Source organism: Strongylocentrotus purpuratus, unplaced genomic scaffold (assembly GCF_000002235.5).
Source record: "Strongylocentrotus purpuratus isolate Spur 01 unplaced genomic scaffold, Spur_5.0 spur5_scaffold_11, whole genome shotgun sequence".
NCBI classification, from domain to species: domain Eukaryota; kingdom Metazoa; phylum Echinodermata; class Echinoidea; order Camarodonta; family Strongylocentrotidae; genus Strongylocentrotus; species Strongylocentrotus purpuratus.
Genome location: NW_022145596.1, coordinates 20,009,977 through 20,030,302, shown reverse-complemented (window position 1 = coordinate 20,030,302; position 20,326 = coordinate 20,009,977). Strand labels below are relative to the sequence as shown.

The 20,326-nt window shown below is 39.2% G+C and overlaps 1 protein-coding gene across 1 annotated transcript in view; it reads left to right on the top strand.

Annotated features, from left to right (window-relative positions):
* The window catches only part of LOC574827 (gamma-aminobutyric acid type B receptor subunit 2), a 164,105-nt gene extending 149,370 nt beyond the window's left edge, over positions 1–14,735 (top strand). Inside the window, exons 8-17 of the mRNA XM_030980175.1 lie at positions 67–345; positions 930–990; positions 1,109–1,198; positions 6,891–7,041; positions 7,986–8,118; positions 9,029–9,145; positions 10,584–10,706; positions 11,362–11,700; positions 12,651–12,818; positions 13,312–14,735. Coding sequence (XP_030836035.1) covers positions 67–345; positions 930–990; positions 1,109–1,198; positions 6,891–7,041; positions 7,986–8,118; positions 9,029–9,145; positions 10,584–10,706; positions 11,362–11,700; positions 12,651–12,818; positions 13,312–14,121 — 2,271 coding nt within the window. The 3' untranslated portion in view covers positions 14,122–14,735. The remainder of the gene's footprint in view (positions 1–66; positions 346–929; positions 991–1,108; positions 1,199–6,890; positions 7,042–7,985; positions 8,119–9,028; positions 9,146–10,583; positions 10,707–11,361; positions 11,701–12,650; positions 12,819–13,311) is intronic.
* The last annotated feature ends 5,591 nt before the right edge of the window (positions 14,736–20,326 follow it).

Sequence of the window (20,326 nt, the reverse complement as noted above, 5' to 3'; positions counted from 1 at the left end):
CATGCGCCTAAGATCAGAATAGTACTGGTCTAATTCGTAATACCCATACTTATGTGCACTCTATAGACCTCATCGGAGTTCCGAGAGGAGATGAAGCAGCGTGGAATCGAGCACCTCTCCACTCACGCCGCTCAGACCTACGATGCCGTCTGGACCATCACGCTCGCCCTCAAGGAGGCCATGCAGATAGTCACGGAACCGACGCCGAGCAACGCATCGATCCTGACGACGACGACGACGACGGTGATGAGCGACGTCGGGTCCGCGGAGTTCTCGTACACGGATGAAGGCATGAAGGATGCGCTGATCGACATCATGTCCGAAGTAAAATTCACCGGTGTTTCGGTGAGTGTCAAATGGCTGTAGTACAACCTGATTTTACGTGCTGGCTCCTTGCTTTTTAACCAAATTTTGTTTGGGTAGGGCAAGATGAAGTCAAGAAAAATGTGAGGATGCAACTATCCTTGGCATAGGATCGTACAGGAGAGATTAGATGCCCCTACCCCCCCCCCCCTCCCCCACTCCCTCCCCCGTGCCACCATGGTGCACATGCCCGGTAGGATGTTTTGCTATAAAGTGTATTCATCCAGTATACAGTATTAAGACATGTGAGTCAAACTCACTTTGCTTTATAAATCGTTTTGAATAAAAGCAATCATCATTAAACTTCTTCTTTTTTTGTCCTTATCAACATGCGAGATGCAACGGTGATCCAGGTTGAGGGCAATTTCTCTTAAATCTAGAGATCACTGGGTCAAAGGGCAAATCCATGTAATAGTCAGAAGTTGTATGCTACAAATTGTTATTAGGACCACTGGCAATTGTTAATTATTTTCAATTAAACACGATAATGTTTCATGAAATAGATAAGTACCAAATATAACCTTAATGATAGAGGTTCTTACTTATTTTTGTTCACCTCCTTACAGGGTCCTGTTTCGTTCGCTGGTCCAGATCGATTTGGTATTACCACATTCCGGCAAAATCAAGGTAATTACTTTTTTTTTCAAACACTTGTGATTTTCCACATAATTATACATACATTGTGCGTTCCACAGGGCTGTTTTATTATCATCGACTATAAAGCGTTTATCTTGCTCTTATTCAGGTGGAGAATTAAAACGGGTCGCTTTGTATTTCCCAGAGAGTGAGCTGCTAGACTTTGAGACGGAGGGGACTGTGCCAATCAACTGGGCCGGTGAGTTAAACCATTCTAGAATCATGTTTTGCACAAAGGTCACGTACAATGGGATAGCTGCGTAAGGGGTGGGGCACAGGGGCACTTGCCAAGTGCCCATGTTTTAGCAATATCATACCAATTTTCCTTATTCATCCATCCGCCTATTTCAATCTTGGAAATTACGTAAGGTAAATAAAGAAGAAGATTATGCATGTTTATTCTATAGAAATATGATCAATACGATAAGGTATAAATCATAATTATGTGGTGAATTAACTTGTAAACCCGTCATAGCGAAGCAGCATCTAAAGAAATATGACATATATTTCATTCACAGAACATGTACCGACAGAAAAAGAGCGAGCTTCGCATCAGTGCCAAAAATAGTTCTGCATGAAAAAAATTAAGTTATGTTTATCACGTCGAACTCTGAAACCATAGAAACTGTAGATGGTCAACGACCTGAATAAAAATAGAGCGATGAAAAGGAAAATTCCAGTGCGGTAGTAACACCTAATATTTCAGATGTAAACTTGTTTATTCGTTCACCCAACATGAGTCTTTCATCTTCATCATGTTCATTTATTTGAAAGAGGCTCCGACAGGTGACCTCATTCTTCTTGCGGAATAAGCATACTGTGATGCAGCTCCAAAACATGTTGAAATAGATGTTCTTTTTAAGCAAGAGAGAGAGAGAAAGTCGTTCACCCCACGCACTCTAATAAAATGTCTCCTTCGTGCCAGTGCCGTTTCATTATTACCGTAGCCATCCCGAGCAGTTTGATTGTATTGTTTCGAGCATTTCCAATAGAGGAACGTTTACTACAAATAGAAAACATATATACAGTGATATAATATGTTGTCTGAGTGCAATAAAAACAAATTGCATTCGTGTATTTCCTTCGTGAAGAAAAAATGATCTCAATGTAAAATGGTAACCATGTTTACATTAAATATTGATTCTCTCCTCAGTTGGCGGTTATTTCATTTTCGCAAATCAAAATTACACTCGCCTCGTTTTCTTTCTTTTTCTTTCTCATTCAGACTCTTTTCTACTTTTTCTCACTTTCTCTCTTTTTTCTCCCTTTTACTCTTTTACTCCCCAACTCTCTCTCTCTCTCTCTCTCTCTCTATCTCTCTCTTTCTATCTATCTCTTTCTTTCATTCTCTTTCTGAGCAATTTCCCACTTTCTATGAACTCTTTTCCTCCTCCCCATCCCTCTCTCTCTCTTTCTCTCTCTCTGTTGCTCACTCGATGTCCCTCCCCTCACTCTTTCTGTTTCTCTGTCTCTCGCTCACCCCTCCCTCTCTCGATTTTCGGCATTGTCCCTCTCCATCTCTCTCTCTATATCTGCTCTACTATAAACTGTCAGTCATATACACAAGATCGCCATTCATCTTCCTTAACTAGCTCAATGTCATACCGTTAACCAACTAACCTTTTCCGGATTGACAATAAAGTCGCCAAATACCCACAAGAAAACTGAGGAAACAAAAACGGAGTATTACAGAGATGTAATTACATGCAAACAGCATATCTCTTGCGTTATTAAACCCAAGCCTTATACGTCCGTTGTAATACAGATAGGTAGACTGAGACAATAACCCTAATAGAGGCATTGTAATATCACTCCATATGATTATAATCGATCTGCTTGATACAGTCATTAGATGCATAATACTTTGATCAACCAGGATTGGCAGTGTTTGGATTACCTCGTATTATTTCACATAGAAATTGCCTTCTCGAAACAAATCAAAAGTGACATTTTGAAAATAGAGACAAATTGGAGAGTCTATAGCTTGATAATGGAATGGCAACATCGATTATGGTAGAACAAATGATACGCAGGGTACTTATTACACGAAGCGAACGTTGCTCGTAATTATAGTTGTTATAAAAACGAGGGTCGCTTTTCAAAGGCATCATTCTCACAGCCACACGTTTAACATACCATTTTCAAGTAAAGTATACACAGCCCTTTTCTCATTACTCTAACCAATGGATATGACTAAGCTTTCGGACAGCTCGTAATTGCTAACGTATCCAGGATATGATTGCGACCCACGCGAACATGCCTGGAGATGGCCTACCGGTCTCATATTATGAACAAGTATCATTTCTCAGAAACAATACCATGTAATGTGGCTCATTAGATCGCCTGTCTTACTGTCGTCTGACATTTTGCTGATGGACGTAATTCCAATCGCTCTTATTTCTTTCCTGATCGTATCCACTTGCAGTGGCGTATTTTCAGCTCGTATGCCGGATGAGAATAAAAGTACACGTGGCATACTATTACCGTAATGAAACACGCCGCGAGAGAATATGTTTGAGTATGATTTTACTTCCACTTTTCTTTGTCCTTTCTGAACGCGGATTCTCCGGGGGATGACTTGCACTTTTACCGGGGCGTAGCCAAATCGTAGTGAAGGCATTTAGGGAGAGAGAGAAAGAAAGGGGGTCTTAAAGTGGGCAATCAGGCCTAAATCGCTTCATTACGTTATTACTTCAGTGTGATGTCGCAAATGGGAAATTGTCAGGAACTTATTGTATTAATTTCGGAGGCTTAGTGGTTAGGACAAATGGTTGGAGAGAGTAGAGTGAGAGAAAGAAACATGCAGATAGGCAGACATGCAGAGGGAGGTCGAGAAAGACAGACATATATGAGGTGAGAAGGAGAGCGAGAGACAGGGAGAGAGAGAAAGAGAGAGAGAAAAGAGGAGACATTAATTTTCCGTTCCGATTTGGGGGTCTGATAGGAGCTACACCGCCCCGAATCTTTCCTCTGTTCTGTCGCCCTTGTAAAAAATAGTAATTCCAATGCCCCACCCAAGCTCCGCCTCTAAATAGGCCTACACGAATTTACATTCCGTGGTTTAGGCTTACATTAAAAATACATCAAAAAGAGATTGATAAATAGTGTGATCCTTTTAATATTTAAGTAATTCTTAGAAGAACACTGAACATGATTAAGTTTGAGGTCATAATTGCATTGCCAAGAATAAGACAAGGCAAGTTTTTAATTTTAGTAACAGGTAGAATGTGTCCACACGATATATCAAAGAAAAAGACTTTGCTGTAATTTAGTATTGATAAAATTTAATCAGTGTCAGCTGAAATCAATTAAAGAAATTCGATTATAGAACTATTTAGGTTTTTACTTAAATTGCCCTAATTTTGATTTGTGTCTTGACCCAAGATAAACTTATTTTTTTAATAGTGAAAATGTGATGCTGTTCACAAACGCTCGCTGCGTACGTACGGAACCGAGAATATGATGTTGTATTAGAAACAATAAACACTGTACGTTGATAACCGTTGATACAAATCACATCAAAAATCGTCCCTCAATATTTCCCCAAATTTATAGAATCATAAACGATTGAAGAAAAACATCCGTCTTCCCCTGCGGCGGTTGAAATTCTTTGTAAGAAAAAGCGAACTCTCTGGGTTTCCAATATATCACTGTAACAGTGTCCCATTTTTGTCAACAAAAGGCAAACCGATACACCATTAATCTTCATCGAGTTACATATTATGTTCAATATTCGGGTTGCAAAACAAATTTGAGCTTTATATTTGTTATATCCGAGTGCAAGTTAGGAGTTAGAAAATAGCATTGCTTCAGAGATCGATGAAGAATAAACATCCAACAAACGTTCCAAGAATTTTAAACCTGAATTATTATAATCGTCACATGTTTTTCTTTTATGTCAACTACCTTTCGTTTTCTTTCTGTCACGTTGATTTTATATGTCATTTTACTTATCCTTAGTTTTCTAATTTTGCTCTCTTATATCAAGTCCTTACAATTTATTTTGTCTTTTGTTAGTATCGAGTTGTCCGTGTCATTTTCGCTTTCGATGTTATTTCAAATTCAACGGGTTCAATAAGACTTAAGAGGAAAAGTGTCAAGTTGCGTATCGATCGAGTCTTCTGATGGTTATTAGGTCAAATAACCATGATAATTGAAACTTGAATCTTACAAGCCCTATTTTTCAAGCTAAAAATATCCGTGAAGGGGCACTTTGCCCTGTCCCCTTATAACTGTCTGCAAAAATGTTACTTTATAGATCATGTAATAGAGAGAAATAGAGCATGGATGTATCCGTGGGTGACGAGAATCCAACCCGATCACAAAACGTAAGGGGATACCCCAGTGCTTACACGTCCTTGCTCAAATCACCGGGAAACCGTTTTATCTGTGTGACAAAACCGGGTGAAGAATCGAGCAATTTGTGCTCATTCATGAAGCGGGGTGTATCAAATAGCGCCCAAATCCAGGCCGAAGTCACCCCGGCGTACATCTGACGACGCCGCGCTAGGTACCACGGCGATTTCGGAAATTGATTAGAGACCGAAGAGGAAGCAAAAATATGCATCCATCATGTCTCAGGAACGGATGAAACATTTCTTGTTATGAGGTTAAAGTGGGTTGATTGTGTAGAAGTGGTGGAGGGGTGTAAGGGGCGCGTACCCCCTCCTTTGTCAATGTGTAAATCACATTGCAATTGTTCGATACATACTCAAGTGACAGTTCCTCCGCGGCCAAGCTCTCACTAAAAGAATTAATTATTTCAACCCCCTAACCCAGCACTACTCCTGACTGTAAGTGTAAAACCTGAAACCTATTCATAAACTCAAACCAATTTACATTCCAATCTCTAACCCTATATTTAGAAGGAAATATCGCTGAGCAATGTCGGAACAGTTTTGCCCTCCCTCTCCCTCCAGCCCCTCCCCCGTAAAAATCCTGGGTCCGCGATTGTACAGCTCCTAGAGAAGTCTATTTCGGAATGGCTCAATTGATTGTTGACTGCATATTTCTTGATCAAATCTATTTGAGAGTCAAGAGGTCAATGTCGATAGAAGTGGGATTATTGGATAGGCTCTGATGAAGTGTGTTTCGGGTTACATATAGGAGACCAGAAATGAATTGGAGCTAGTTAATATATAGATTTGATTGAATGTATTTTGATACAGAGAGCAAGAAGTCAATTGCCATAGCAATTGGATTGTTGTACAGGTATTGGCTTTGTTGAATAGTGTTTCAGGCCAAAATTTTATTGTGATAGAAATAGAAAAGGTGCATCGTTCTTTATTGAATGCATTTTTAGGACGTGGGTCAGTTTGAGATACGGAGATAAGTGTTCGAGAATAATTATCAAGTAGTAGTAGGTGTAGGATGGCTGCACATTTAGAGGGTAAGGTCAATTGATATAAGGGGTTGGGGGTAATTTCACATCTCATGAAGATAGTATAGATAAATCCAGCACTATTGTTTTATTTAAGCAGGGGCAGATAACGTGTTTCTTTTATTTTCTTTACTTTATTCCTCCTTTCTTTCTATCTTTCTTTCGTTATGTCTTTCTTTTTCTTAGAGTGCATCAGTGCTAATCGGGGTACATAAACATGTTTCTAATGGAGAGGTGATCACAATGATTCTCCGTATCATAAAGCTAAATCTCATGCAAACACGTTCGCATCAACTGTAGGAAAATTGCATAAGTCATTTGTATTTCCTTTATAAATCATGTTCAGATTATCTCATTTTAATGTTCGCTGAATAATATTTGCGAGTTGTCATTTAGTTGTCATGGGTAATTTCTAAAGAGTTGTACACACTGTTTAACTTACAATGAGCATCATGATCATTGTACCTATGCAATTGACTACCATCTTTCTTACTCTTGTTATCTTTAATAGGTGGTTTTATACCAGTCGACCACCTGATCGTTCTCGACAAGCCTATTCGGATCAACTCAGCTGCATTCCTGTCGATCTCCGTCCTGACCGTCTTCGGGATCCTCCTCGCTTTCCTCTTCCTAGCATTCAACATCAAGTACAGGAAAACAAAGTAGGTTCCTTATCGCATTCATCGTCAGACTCAGACAGATAACACAAAAACACTGGGTACACTTGAGACAGTGGTGACCGCATTTATGATATGCACATGATCCCAAGTGATGATCAATGTACACGATTAGATATCCTGTGGAGTGTTTCACAAAGACTAATATCGACTTTAAGTTGGACTTAACTATGACAAGCCGTTCACGCCACTATTTGCTCTCACCATTATGATCTTTAGATAATATTTTTTCCATCAATAATGAATTTATTATTTAAAAAATGTAAACTATATAGATTTGTGACCATGATTTGTACGTCCATTGAGAGACCAATGCCAGTAAACGATGAGAGCAAACAGTGGGATGAATGACCTGCCATAGTTAAGTCCAACTTAAAGTTGATCTTAGTCTTTGTGAAACACTCCCCATAAAGTGTATCTCGTGGGATGTACACAAGAAGGCCACTAACTATTATTGACAATACATAGGTCATGTGACCTCCTGGCAGAGAACTGACGATCTATTTGAACAAAAAAAATAAAGCATTTAGGGTGGCTGACTGATGTGATTCAAGATAATTGTACGAACCATACTGCTCTGTCATGTCTGAATATAGTTTTCTGTACCTTTTATTTCTCTGCTCCAATATTATTTGATACTGCTTTCTTCGTTTTAAAATGAATGAAGAAAAACAAAATTATATACAAAATTAATTGCATCACACATCTTGTTGACGACGCTGTCAATATTTGTATTAATTAAAAAGAGGGCGTAGAATATAGCGATATATTTTAGCAGTCTTTCGATTTTATTATATCGTATAACTATAATGAATGCAAAATAGGTGGAAAATAGTGTCTGCAGTCATCTCCCATTTTAGGATCATCCGCTTTTTCAATAGTTTTCCGTTTTCAAACAATTTTATTCTGTTTTTTTTACTCCACTTCAGGTACATCAAACTATCGAGCCCCAACCTGAACAACATCCTGGTTGTGGGTTGTATTGCGGTCTACTCGGCCATTCTCATGATGGGCCTCGACGGGGATAAAGTCTCGGATGTTGTTTTTGCTCCTCTCTGCACGGTATGTATATATCATGTGTACCATATCTCAGGTGTGTGTGTGTCCCTACACTATTTAACCTGTTGACTTCTGGATTGACAAAGTCGCATAGGCTTAATACAGAGACCATCCGGTTCCCGTAGGCAACGGATTAAAGCATATTTCGAATAGACGATGTTGGACCAAATTATAGACAATGATGACGAAAATCTCCCGTCTATTTTGTTTTTATAATTTCAAATTTTCCGACAGTAGTCAAAATCATTACAACATTGAAAAGAAAAATGTGCTTCTACCAAAGCCATGCTTGATCAGAACAATTATGAAGTCATAGGATCTTGGTGCCACGCATGCAGTGTCGATCTGTCTGTTTCAGACGCTTCAGTGCTGCAAACTTGCCTTTGCCAAGATGGTCAACTGTTTATAATTGCATGACTGTGCGACTGCTCTCCCGCACTCAAGGAACTCTTTACTGTCATTTACCCATGTTCTACACCTGTGACGAGAGAGGCAACTGGAGATGAAATACCTTTTCTAAGATAGGGACATAGGCATGCTGGCAAAATCTGCAAACCTTGATTTAAAATCAAATTCTATGACCCATTACACCATGGTCCCTCATATTAAATTGTGGTGACATTGGTTGATCTATGGTGTAGGATAAGAAGAAAATTCCTGAGAAATTTATGAAGAAATAGTAATTTTATATTCAAAATTATGTTGTAACTTAATTTTTCTTCTTCTTCTTCTTCCAGTTGAGTACCGGTGTTGGACCAAATTTAAAGATAATGATGACGAAATTTTCCAATCTGTCAAATATCTTAATATGTGTAACACAATTACCAGCAACTTTCAACATCACAAGATGTTATGGCAAATGTTATTGTTGATGTACTTGTTAACGATATACTTGTCTTGCTTTTTCTTTCAGATCCGCACATCGTTCCTAGCGGTCGGATTCTCCATGGCGTTCGGATCTATGTTTGTCAAGACCTATCGGGTATATCATATCATTACACATGCTATGAGCAGAGTCATCAAAAGAAAAGTAAGTGACTGAATTTATTATTTCACTGTCATAACTGTCTTCATTTAATGAAAGATGATAGGGTTATGGTTATGATTGGGTTTCAGGTTCGGTTTAGGGATAGGCTTAGGGCTAGTGTTTGGTCCGGGTTGAAGTTAAGAATTCGGCTAGTGTAGGATATTTACCACGGAGCTCGTGTTGCCGGAGCTCGTGCCCTATCTTGACAAAGGACATGAGTGCCGCAGAGGGACTCGAATCGTGAACCGTGTGATTGACAGTCCAGTGACTTATCCACTAGAAAACGTAACTTCTATACATTATCTCTTCACATTCTATATGCCTTGATGCGATTCATTGTTTCAGCTTAGCTGATCGAAGATTGTGATTGCCAAAAATGATCGTTGACTAAAGCTCTGACGTAGATCGCTTTGTATTAGTGCCTAATCTGAGCACATGGGAGGAAGATTATACTGCAATTGCTCAATCACTTAAACCAGATAGAAAATGAGATTTTGACAAAATATAAAGTAATATTTAAGAAGCTTGCTCGATTTTAAAACCATATTATTGAATTTATCCTACTCCTTGGGGAATACTTGCAAACAATATTAACACAGACAAAAACTATGATAACATCCAAGGGAGAGTAAGGGTGGCAGCTTGACTAGTCACCCCCCCCCCCGCATTTCTTTCAAAGCAAATGTGTCACACATTAATAACACTACATGTATGTTCCTCCTTACTGCCTTAGTATACTCTCCTTCACAAACTTAAACCCATATTTTCGGAATTACACACCCCCACCCCTCCCCCCACCCCTCTTATTAAAGAACCCCGAATCCGCCCCTAAACGACATCCCCACATTCATATTCAGACAGATTAATTACTGTCCTAGATTTGTGTTTGTCTGAGCGGTAATTCCAATATATCAGCTTTGATTTGATTTGTTTGATGACCTACCTAGATAGGAAATGGGACAGAGTCAATTATAAGCTAAATGGAATGATCGAGTCTAGAGATTTGTTAACATGTAAAATTCAAAACAACACTCTATTGCAAGCAGCATCGTCGTAGATGTGTTAAGAATAAAAGTCAAAAATTCTGATTTACAATATCGTCTATTTTCTGTAACTGCGAATTCGGAAATGAATGTTCAAATTTGGACACTAAACTAGTTCACTGCATAACAGAGCCCCTAAAAAAATGGTTACTATTATTTTAGTCTTATTTACCAGATGCAATAGCCGCATACTGCTCTTTCTGAGTACATTACATTTATTGTTCAATACCCCAAGCATTTACATCTTTTAAGTGATCACACATCCAAAACTAGTTGTGCTAATCTTGAAAAACAAAGTTGACTCTGTTTTGTATATGATTGATGATAAGCGCTTAGAAACTTTGTATTAAGCGCTATATAAATGTAATATATTATTTTTTATTATTGTTCTTTTTTAGATGCTGCACGAATCAACGTTATTCCTCATGATCGGAGTTTTGCTATTACTGGATGTCATTCTTATTGCACTGTGGGTAATACTGGATCCCATGTACCGACAAGAAAAACGCCTGAATGTCGAGGTTAGTTCATACTTACGTGGGGCACGGCTACTTAGTGGTATTATTGTCGATTTGCATCGTAAATAATACCCAAAATAGCATTCTTTATACTTCCCTTTATTAATCACCTACACAAAGGGTACCGTCAATTTTTCTGACTCAATACCAGTTTGGATTCGCGTATATTCTTGTTTCATTTTTTCTTTGTTTTACTGAATAATGATCTTCATCTCCTATGAGTTAGCAAATGGTTTGATTAAGGTTAGTTTGCAAAGGGTTACAGAGGTGAAACAAAATTAAACTGATAGTTACTCTGCGGGGAAAAAAACAATACGAAAAGATCTGACAAGGACAACTCTCGGGTCTGACAGAAATTCTGACATCACTTTTTAAGAGTATAGTTAGATACCAAGGTCGAAATTCCAGTTGATACCAGTTGAAACCAGTCAGGATTTCCAACTGGTATCAATAACTGATACCAGTTGATACAATTTGAAAACCAGTAAAAATACCAGTTTGAAGTCGGACAAATAGAATACCAGTTGTTACTGGGACCAGTTGATTACTGGTATCAACTCGTACCAGTTGGAAACCAGTAGAAAATACAAGTTTGAACTAGGACCATGTTAACTTGCAGAACAAAATAGCAATTTACTCCTGTCTTCTTCTATTCAAGGTTTCAGACGACGGCACGCGCGCGTACGTGCCCGTCATCGAAGAATGCACGTCGTCGCACCAGAGCAAATGGCTGGTCGCTCTCTACTCCTACAAGGGCCTTCTACTTCTCTTCGGCGTCTTCCTCGCCTGGGAGACGCGCAACGTCAAGATCCCCGCCCTCAACGACTCCCACTACATCGCCGTCTGCGTGTACAACGTGGTCATCATGAGCGTGCTCGCCGTCGTGGTCAACAACTGGGTCATCCAGGGTAACCATCGGACGATGTCCTTCATGCTCGTGTCTCTCTGTATCTGTATTACTACCACTGCCACGCTGTGTCTACTTTTTGTGCCAAAGGTAAAAATTTCATGCTTTGGTCTTGAATAAAGAATGTTGATGTACCCCCTGGACAACCACCCTCCGGATAACCCACTAGAGGGTGGTTATCCGGAGGTGGTTGTCCAGTGGGAGGTGTCCTGATATAATCCAGTCCATCATGAAGGAAAGTACTTCATCACATTTTGTTAATCATTTTTTGTTCTTGGTCATCTAGACCTTCTAGAGTCTAGACCATCTAGATTTTCCACCATGTCTCCAGATTAGATAGGTCTACTCAGCATCGAATGGAAAGAAATATCCCTTAGCCTATCATGCCCTAAAGTAATAAAAGAAAGAGTTGAAAATTTACTGCTTGATTTTATTCCAAATCTAAGAATATAGGAATTATTAAACTGTGAACTTTGAACCAGCGGATGAGGCTGTCCTATCATAGAATATTAAAATGTAAGGCAACCCACTGATGATACTTCAGTGGAGTGTTTCACAAAGACTAATATCGACTTAAAAATGGACTTAACTATGATGGGCTGCTCATGCCACTAGTTGCTCTCAAAATTATGATCTTTAGATAATATTTTTTCCTTTAATTATGAACAATCGAAAAATGTAAATTCTGTAAAATTGTGACCATGATTTGTACGTCCCTTGAGAGACCAATGCCAGTAAATAGTGAGAGAAAACTGTAGCATGAACGGCCTGTCATAGTTGAGTCAAACTTAAAGTCGATCTTAGTCTTTGTGAAACAATCCCCTGCACTTGTATATCACTCAAGCAGCAGTACGAGAATAAAACATCAGTAGAATGTACGTACAGTTCATGAAGTAGAAGAAAAAGAAGTCGTAAGATAATTGGCGTTTTGCGTCACACGTGGCAGTTTCGTTGAAATAATTTCATCCCTGGCTTGTTTACCTCGCTTGTTGATACTTGCATTTGTATTTGTTAATGTTCACGATCCTTTCTCTTTGTAGCTCCATGCAATAAGAATAAGTGTGAGCAATGACCCGGTCACCAGGTCGGTAGGGTTAGAGGTCAAAGGTCGAACCCGTCGCTTTGTGATGGACGAATCGACGGAGCTAAAGGAGAGCATCTATAGAGCTGAAATTCATATACGAGCATTCAGAAGAGAAAATAGAAAAGTAAGTGGTGACGAGATAATATTATGGCAACTTATTTCTTAGAAGCATTCCTTTAAAAGTAGGTTGGTATAGTGGTAAGTCCTCTGGCCTTGCAAAAAACAGACACAGGTTCGAACCTGAGCTGTTTCAGATGGTGATGGTCTTGACGGATGCACATCTGTATAAAACACAGTTCACACAAATATGCCACTTCGGGATGTTTTTTTTTCTTTCGCTTTTTAAAGTTGTTTACAAGAGTTTTAAAAACTTTCAACCTCCAAAAGTCTTCAAATACTTTTGCAAATTCGACATAGGTTGTAAAATAAATTGCCCATAGAAACTGTTCATATATGGGTTTCAACCCCGCCCCCTCCCAAAGTCCCAGACAGGTGTAGATCTCATATTTGCGAAATCTAAGATGTCAACCAATCTTATACTATACACATAACATAAACTATATTTCTTTCCGGCAATTAAAACTGTATCATCGGGGTTATCTCTCTTATTTTTGCAGCTTGATTCCAAAATAGCCGAGCTGGAAGGTGTACTACGCATGCTCGAACGAGAGGAGCAATACCGTCTAGGTCATCTAAGTGAATTTGACCTGGACACATCAGGGAAAGAACATGAATTACAAATGCTGCTACACTTACCAGAGACTCCCATAGACAATCAAGAATCGTGTGCGGTTAATCGATTCGAACAGGAATACAAGCGGATAGTGACTCAAAACCTGAATTCGGTTAGTGGTGGTGGTGGTGGACGGACCGAGGAGCGACCGGGTAAAACCGAAACCCGGCGACGGACATCAGTGTTGCCTTTCAGAGGTCTGGGGAAGGAGAACAGTTTCACGCATACGCCGCTCATGGCGAGGTTTAGTACGGATACCGACGAGACCAATTCGGATATCTGTCCTGATTTGGATACGGAGAGGAGCACGGTTGTGGAACGGTCGTATGGAACGTTACGCGGGACAAGCAGCGCGGGAAGCAGTGAAAGTTTGTCTTCGAAACTCAGGGCGATTAGCGATGGCGGTGTCGGCATGATTGGGGATAGTAAAGGAAAGAGGACAAACGACGTGGACGAGGAAGACGAGACGGAGATCGAGAATAACGACCAGGAGGACGCCGACGAGACGTCCGTTCTCGCGTACCGCCGAAGCAGCAGCGCGGCTAACCGCGGTAGCAACAAGGATATCCCCGGTACTTCAGAAACAGCTGACAAAGAAGACCCTGATGAAAGGACACTCATAACAGAAATGCAAGACCTTCAGCTTCGGCTATTGCAATTAAATGGCAAAGCCAATATGATCTACTACGTATAATATATCGCGTTTCTAAGCAATGACTTTCTTCAAAGTACTTCACCTCACGGTGACTGATGATTATATCTCTTCGTTTTTTGTACTGTGGTGTTTCAATATATTGTCATAAATTTTTTGCAAAAAAAGTATAATACTTGTCATATAATGTATAGATTCTTTTTATAGAAACAAAATGTTTCATATCATTATGAGATGGTATTTGATGCCATCTTCAATCTGAAATCGAGGAGGATATCTTTTTATACTGTGATCTATTACCGACATGTTTACATTATTTTATATTGTATTGAAGTACTAATACCCAGTGTTCTTTGTTTTATTGACAGACTGTGTTTCTTGAAATTGCATTGCGTAGGTCAAGCTCCCTCTCTCTAATAATGACGGAATATTACCTTCTTTTGAGTTTCAATTTGATTACATTAATGACAGAGTAATTTACAACGAAGGGGATATTCTACATTCTTAAATATTTATTTCTTGATCATTTTAAAAAATCCTAAACTAACCTGTTTGTTGCATAGTAGGATATGAACTGTCTTTGCAAGGCCTCGGAAGTTTAGGACGCAAGCAAATCAACGACGATTTGAACCCAACATGACCCGAACCGAACCCGACATAACTGTTACTGTACTTCGCCATCGTTTTAACTTTTTAAGGGGGCTATTCCTATCTAACAATGGCCCATCAAACCAAAAGCTCACGAGAAATTGTTTTTAAAAAAGATTCACGAGACGGACATTCTCGATAAGTTGTCAGAAGAACTATTATAGGAGACCGGAACTGTTGATCTTACGCGTGTTATGGACAGTCTAGACCTTTTGATAGTGTGGGATGATGCCTTAATGAAACGAATGACAGGTGTTTGTTTTAAGACGAATCTCATCTCTACACTTATTCCCCAAAACTGGAAAACCACCATGACTTCTTACCCTACGACTGAAAACAGTGGGACTTTGACTCACAAACGACTACGGTCTATCATGATTGTCTATAAGCCTTCAAACTCATCATGTATGACAAGATAATAGAACACTGCTATGACTGTTCCGACAAAACGCCATAAAATCAATCTTGTGTTACCCACGAAAGAAAAACTTACCGGACCACTGTGACAATTAGATTGCTAGAAAACCTGATTTTAATACAAATGAATGTGTACACGGATGAGCATTTTAGAACCAAGACCACGGACTCCAAAACCATTTGCTCATATTTCTGACAAAATGTTTGCACCGACATCTCTTCAAACGATACTGTTTGTTTCTCATTACTGTCATTATAATTATTAAGTATTTGGCGTCACCTGTGCCTGGAAGGCGAAAAGCGAACTGAATCCCTGGACTCTCGATCAGGTCTCGGTATAACTTATTACACCGGGGTTTCCCTCTACTCTATATAATACGAATAGTGCAGTGGGTTCTTAACGTGCAATTGCAAAGGTGGTGACTCTCCTCTGCATGTGGCCTTAATTGAACGTCCTATACAAGGGACATCCAATGGGTTCGATTCGATCCCATGCACAACCTTTGGTTCGACAGGCAGAGGCTCTACCGACTGAGCCAACTCACCTCCTCATTGAAAGGGACAAGGACGATGACATGACTATAGTGTGACCTCCGTGAATATATACTCCAGTCCTGACAGTGGGTGAATGACACACGTACTGGACGAATGAATCGAACGATTGGCCATTCAGAAGCTCCGTCACAGTATCCGAGTTTATGTTTATATTGCTGATGTAATGTTTCATCGGCAAGCCTTCTCGTCGGTAACTACTAGTATTAGTTAGGTAATTAAGACTTCTAGACGACATGCAAGATGACGACACGACTTGACCAACACCAGACGAACTCACAAATTCAGCTTCATGACAGTGACTGTGTGGGTGTTCAGTTCAATGTATGATCCAGGAGGCACAATGGCACGTACCCATCAGTAGAGGCTGGAATGAGTTGTGTTTGACAAGAGCTAAATGGCATGTTGGTACAGATTTCAAACTATAAACTATCACCACGACCTGGTTGACACGACTGACAATACTGATTGATGATTGACCCGCGTGCTTTTAAATTCCACCGCGACTCTGAGACTCTGAAAATGGGAAGTTCTAATCATTGATGTTTCTTCATAGCCAGAATTAACCTATGTTGAACCTGTGACGTTGATCATGATTGCCTAATTTTGAATATCATTGACTGCTGACTGGTAGAACTTGGGACTGACGGATAGCGATATAACCAAGGGGCTACATATGCTTTATTTCATCGGTCAAGAGCTTGACATGATTTGACAATCATTCCTGGACACCACCTGACAAACAAAAAAAGATCCTGACATGACAACTATAGAGCGCCTTGAAAAAGGGTATTTTTAAAATCACTTGATTTCATTTCAGATTCAAGTTAAAATGAAACGGCTTTATGGACTATCTACGACTATGATGCACATTCTAATGTAATACTCATCGGGAAATGTTGGGGAAGATATTTGTACTGATGCACAGGGAGATCGCCGGCGGGACTGACAGTGAAATGGCCTTGAAGACATGGAGAGATTAACGGACACTTAAATTGACAGGAAGTTCAGGATATGAGTAGAAAGGAAAGTAAACGCGCTTCCGAAATGTGCATTCACGACACTTTGTGCCCTCGCACCGGCTAGAACTTTTACACTGCTACTGTAGTTTTGACCTCTACGCACCTCCTACCAATATAAATAGGCGTATATTACAGTATTCACCGACTTGGTATGGAGAGACGCAAAGTCACTGGCAGATCGAGGACGCTATAATGAGTTAAAAATTGACAACGATCTAAGAAATGCTTATTACGAAGTAGATGACCGACATGGACATTACAGTATATTTGAGTCTGACAGACAAAACATACAGACTGGTATGTATGGGGATGCGAAAAACATTCCTTGCGACCGAATTGACCAATGAACCAACCAGTCAACAAACCATCGGACAAATACGGAGCAACCAGCCTAACTGACCGACCAACCATACTACCGGTCGACTGATCCCCTGACCGCCCAAACGACCACGCAACCAACGACCCGATCGACCGGCTGACCACCAACCAGCTTACCAACCGAACACCCGATTGACCGACCGCGCAACCAACAACCCGGATGACCACCGAACCAACAGATGACCGACCAACCAATCGCCCACCCGTCCGTCCAACCAATCAATCGACCAACCACCCTACCCATCCACTGACCATCCAACCAACCGATCACCCGTCTGACATTCATCCGACCGGCCGACGTACCAACAAACCGATCGACCGCTTAACCAACTAACAAACCAAGTGGACTAATCACCCAACCAACGAATAACCAACGAACAGGTAGACAACCCAGCCCACCAATATTGGACTAACCGACAGAACGACCAAAGAGGCCATGGCCAACTGACCATCCTGACAACCAGACAACCGACCCACCAACCAATCAATTTGGCATTCAACAAGATTACCAACCATCTACCTACAAATCGAACCAACCCATTAACTGGTAAATCGAATTAATGAACAGACAAAATGGCAAACAGGAAGACGTACTTGACGCAAGAATGACTGTTACACCAAATCTTTCACATAACCTACATTTCGATAGGCTTGACAAATGTTAATCATAGTGAAATCATGACGAAAACCGATGTCCCTTCATAGTTATTATTTATTTAGTGATGGTAAGAACGAACCGAGTTTCAGAGGGACATTCATGCATCGAATACTCGTAATTTTTTTCGGATGTCCAAGACGTTTGTCATTATTTGTGTCCCGCATATTACTAGGTGAATTATAATGCCATCGAGCGTAAATATATTTTGGGAAGTGTCAGAATGTAAAATAAAAAAAAGTGATCTTTTTCATCTTCCTGGTACGCATCGAATATGCGGCTTTAAAGAAGCCATCTTCTTGCAATCTGTTACGTAAGATTAGAACGGGAGCATTTCTGTATTGTTTTTAATTGATAACCAAAGCTAGCTCATTTAATAAACTGTATAACATGATCAGGTATTATAGATAGTTTTCTTTCATCAATTGTCCACGTTTTAGAATAGAAAAGGTTCTTGCAGTCTTTTACAATTAGGACTGTATTATCATATCTAAACAAAAATCATTCATTGCAACTCACTGCTTTGTTAGGGTCACTAATATCTTTTACGGACGTTTAAAGCTTATATGAAATTCATAGATAGATGCCAGACGTTACGAAAGAAGAATATTGTGTAAGACGCATAGGCCAACCGCTTTTTGACATGAATAATTTCGCATATTTCTGAGTTAAATCGAGTGGTGTGTCTCCAGCGCCTGTTAACTATTTTCAAAGACAGAAAATGACTACTAAACAAGTTTGATGAATACATTATTTGTCAGCACCTGATTCATGTCAGTATTTGATATCCATCCTTGTATTTTCCTCCTTTTCAGAGAACTGCAATAATAAAATACTTCCACTAAAGATATAATATGGTTCTTTGTTTTCATATCGTGTTTGTTTGTTTGCCTATATATACTATATCAACAGAGAGAGAGAGAGAGAGAGATTACAACCAATACTATCAATGATCACAAATTATACATGCCTTAATATGACTTTTCAAGCATATCATATTTCATTTTATTACATCATTTCAAGATTGTTGGTTTAACAGCAGAAACATATAAAGTTAAATCGTTTTACTGAGACTGAGGTCTCATAAAATACATCAACATATTTGTATATCTCTGCACAATCATAAATACAACACATAATCAATAGAGAGTTATTTCCGACTTGTTCTTTTACAGTACCTCATAAATGTCAAGTATCTTTAAGGATATTGTTCAACACATGCATACAGGCATAGCCATGTAATTTCATAAACATGAACTATAGTCTATAAGTGGCTTTCAAACATCTCAAGTAGTAGCCTATACAGGTGACATTAATTAGATAGGTTTGTAATCTACTAATTCAGTTAAACCCCAACATCGGGTCTAGGGTCACTTTAAAAAAAGGGAAAACCTAGACCTTAGACCAACTTCCGTGATCCAGTAACATTGTCGAAGGTTGATGAAAAAAACGTTGTTTGTATGAAATGTTACTTACCATTTTCCTTTTACTGTTACCCTCTACCATGCAAAAAAATCCTGAAAAAAATCTCAAACCACAAAGATATTTATGGTTTTCTTTGAAGGCGCCAATGTGCAACTCCCTCCAAGAGTAAATTCTCCTAACAATTTTTTGAATTATCCCAACCGAAAATAAGACAAAAAGGCTTTTTAAAATCTTTTAACACTTCAATGTTTGGAATGGAATATAGAGCCAATTCATCGTTTTGTGAAGATTTACATTCACCTAAAATTTAATTAAATTGTAATAATATAGTTGGAAGAATTAAGAAATCGGTCAGATCAGCTTCCCCAAATTTGTATCGTTAATAATGGTCTCTTTTCCCTCAAAATTTCAGATTATCTTTAATTGTACATCTAGCATTGGAGTCACTACCTTAGCACCATTTTCTTTCATCTGAACAATGTTACCAAGTCCCTTAAATAAACTTGACTTTACACTGAGCTTAAATCCAGCATACTATTTAAATTTCGGTAGCATACAGACCAAAAATGTTTGGAAAAACTTGGTTGAAGAAGGTAGCCTTGTGGCATAAATATAATTGTGTTATATGCTTGCCCGACAAAGCAACATATACCATACTCAAACATTGTTGGCTAAACTCGGTGGTCCTGAAGAGGGAGCACCTGGTTTTCTATTACCTTCAATTTCATATTTATTTCCTGGACATTGACAAAATTTGTTATATTTGTAGAAACATTGCTGAAAATTGTTGTGCGATTCTGTGATGAGCAACAAAGTTAATATCTGCTCGCCCTCAAAATTCACTACATGTATTAACACATGTATTTGTGAGACAATATGTGATATTGCTATCTCATTCCGATGATTAAAACACTATTAATCGGTCATGAATTAATTTTAAGCCAATACAATTCTTACATTGTAAGAAAAACTGTAGTAGATTTTTAACAATCAAAAATAACATCATGGATATCCTTTGCAGTGATACTGCTGAACGAGGGTTCATCCGATGCTGTTATGGGTAAAGAGAAAAAATAGCTAAAACAAAACACCAAGACAGAAGCAATTGATTAAATGTTGCACTTCTTAGCACTGATGTGCATGGAAACTA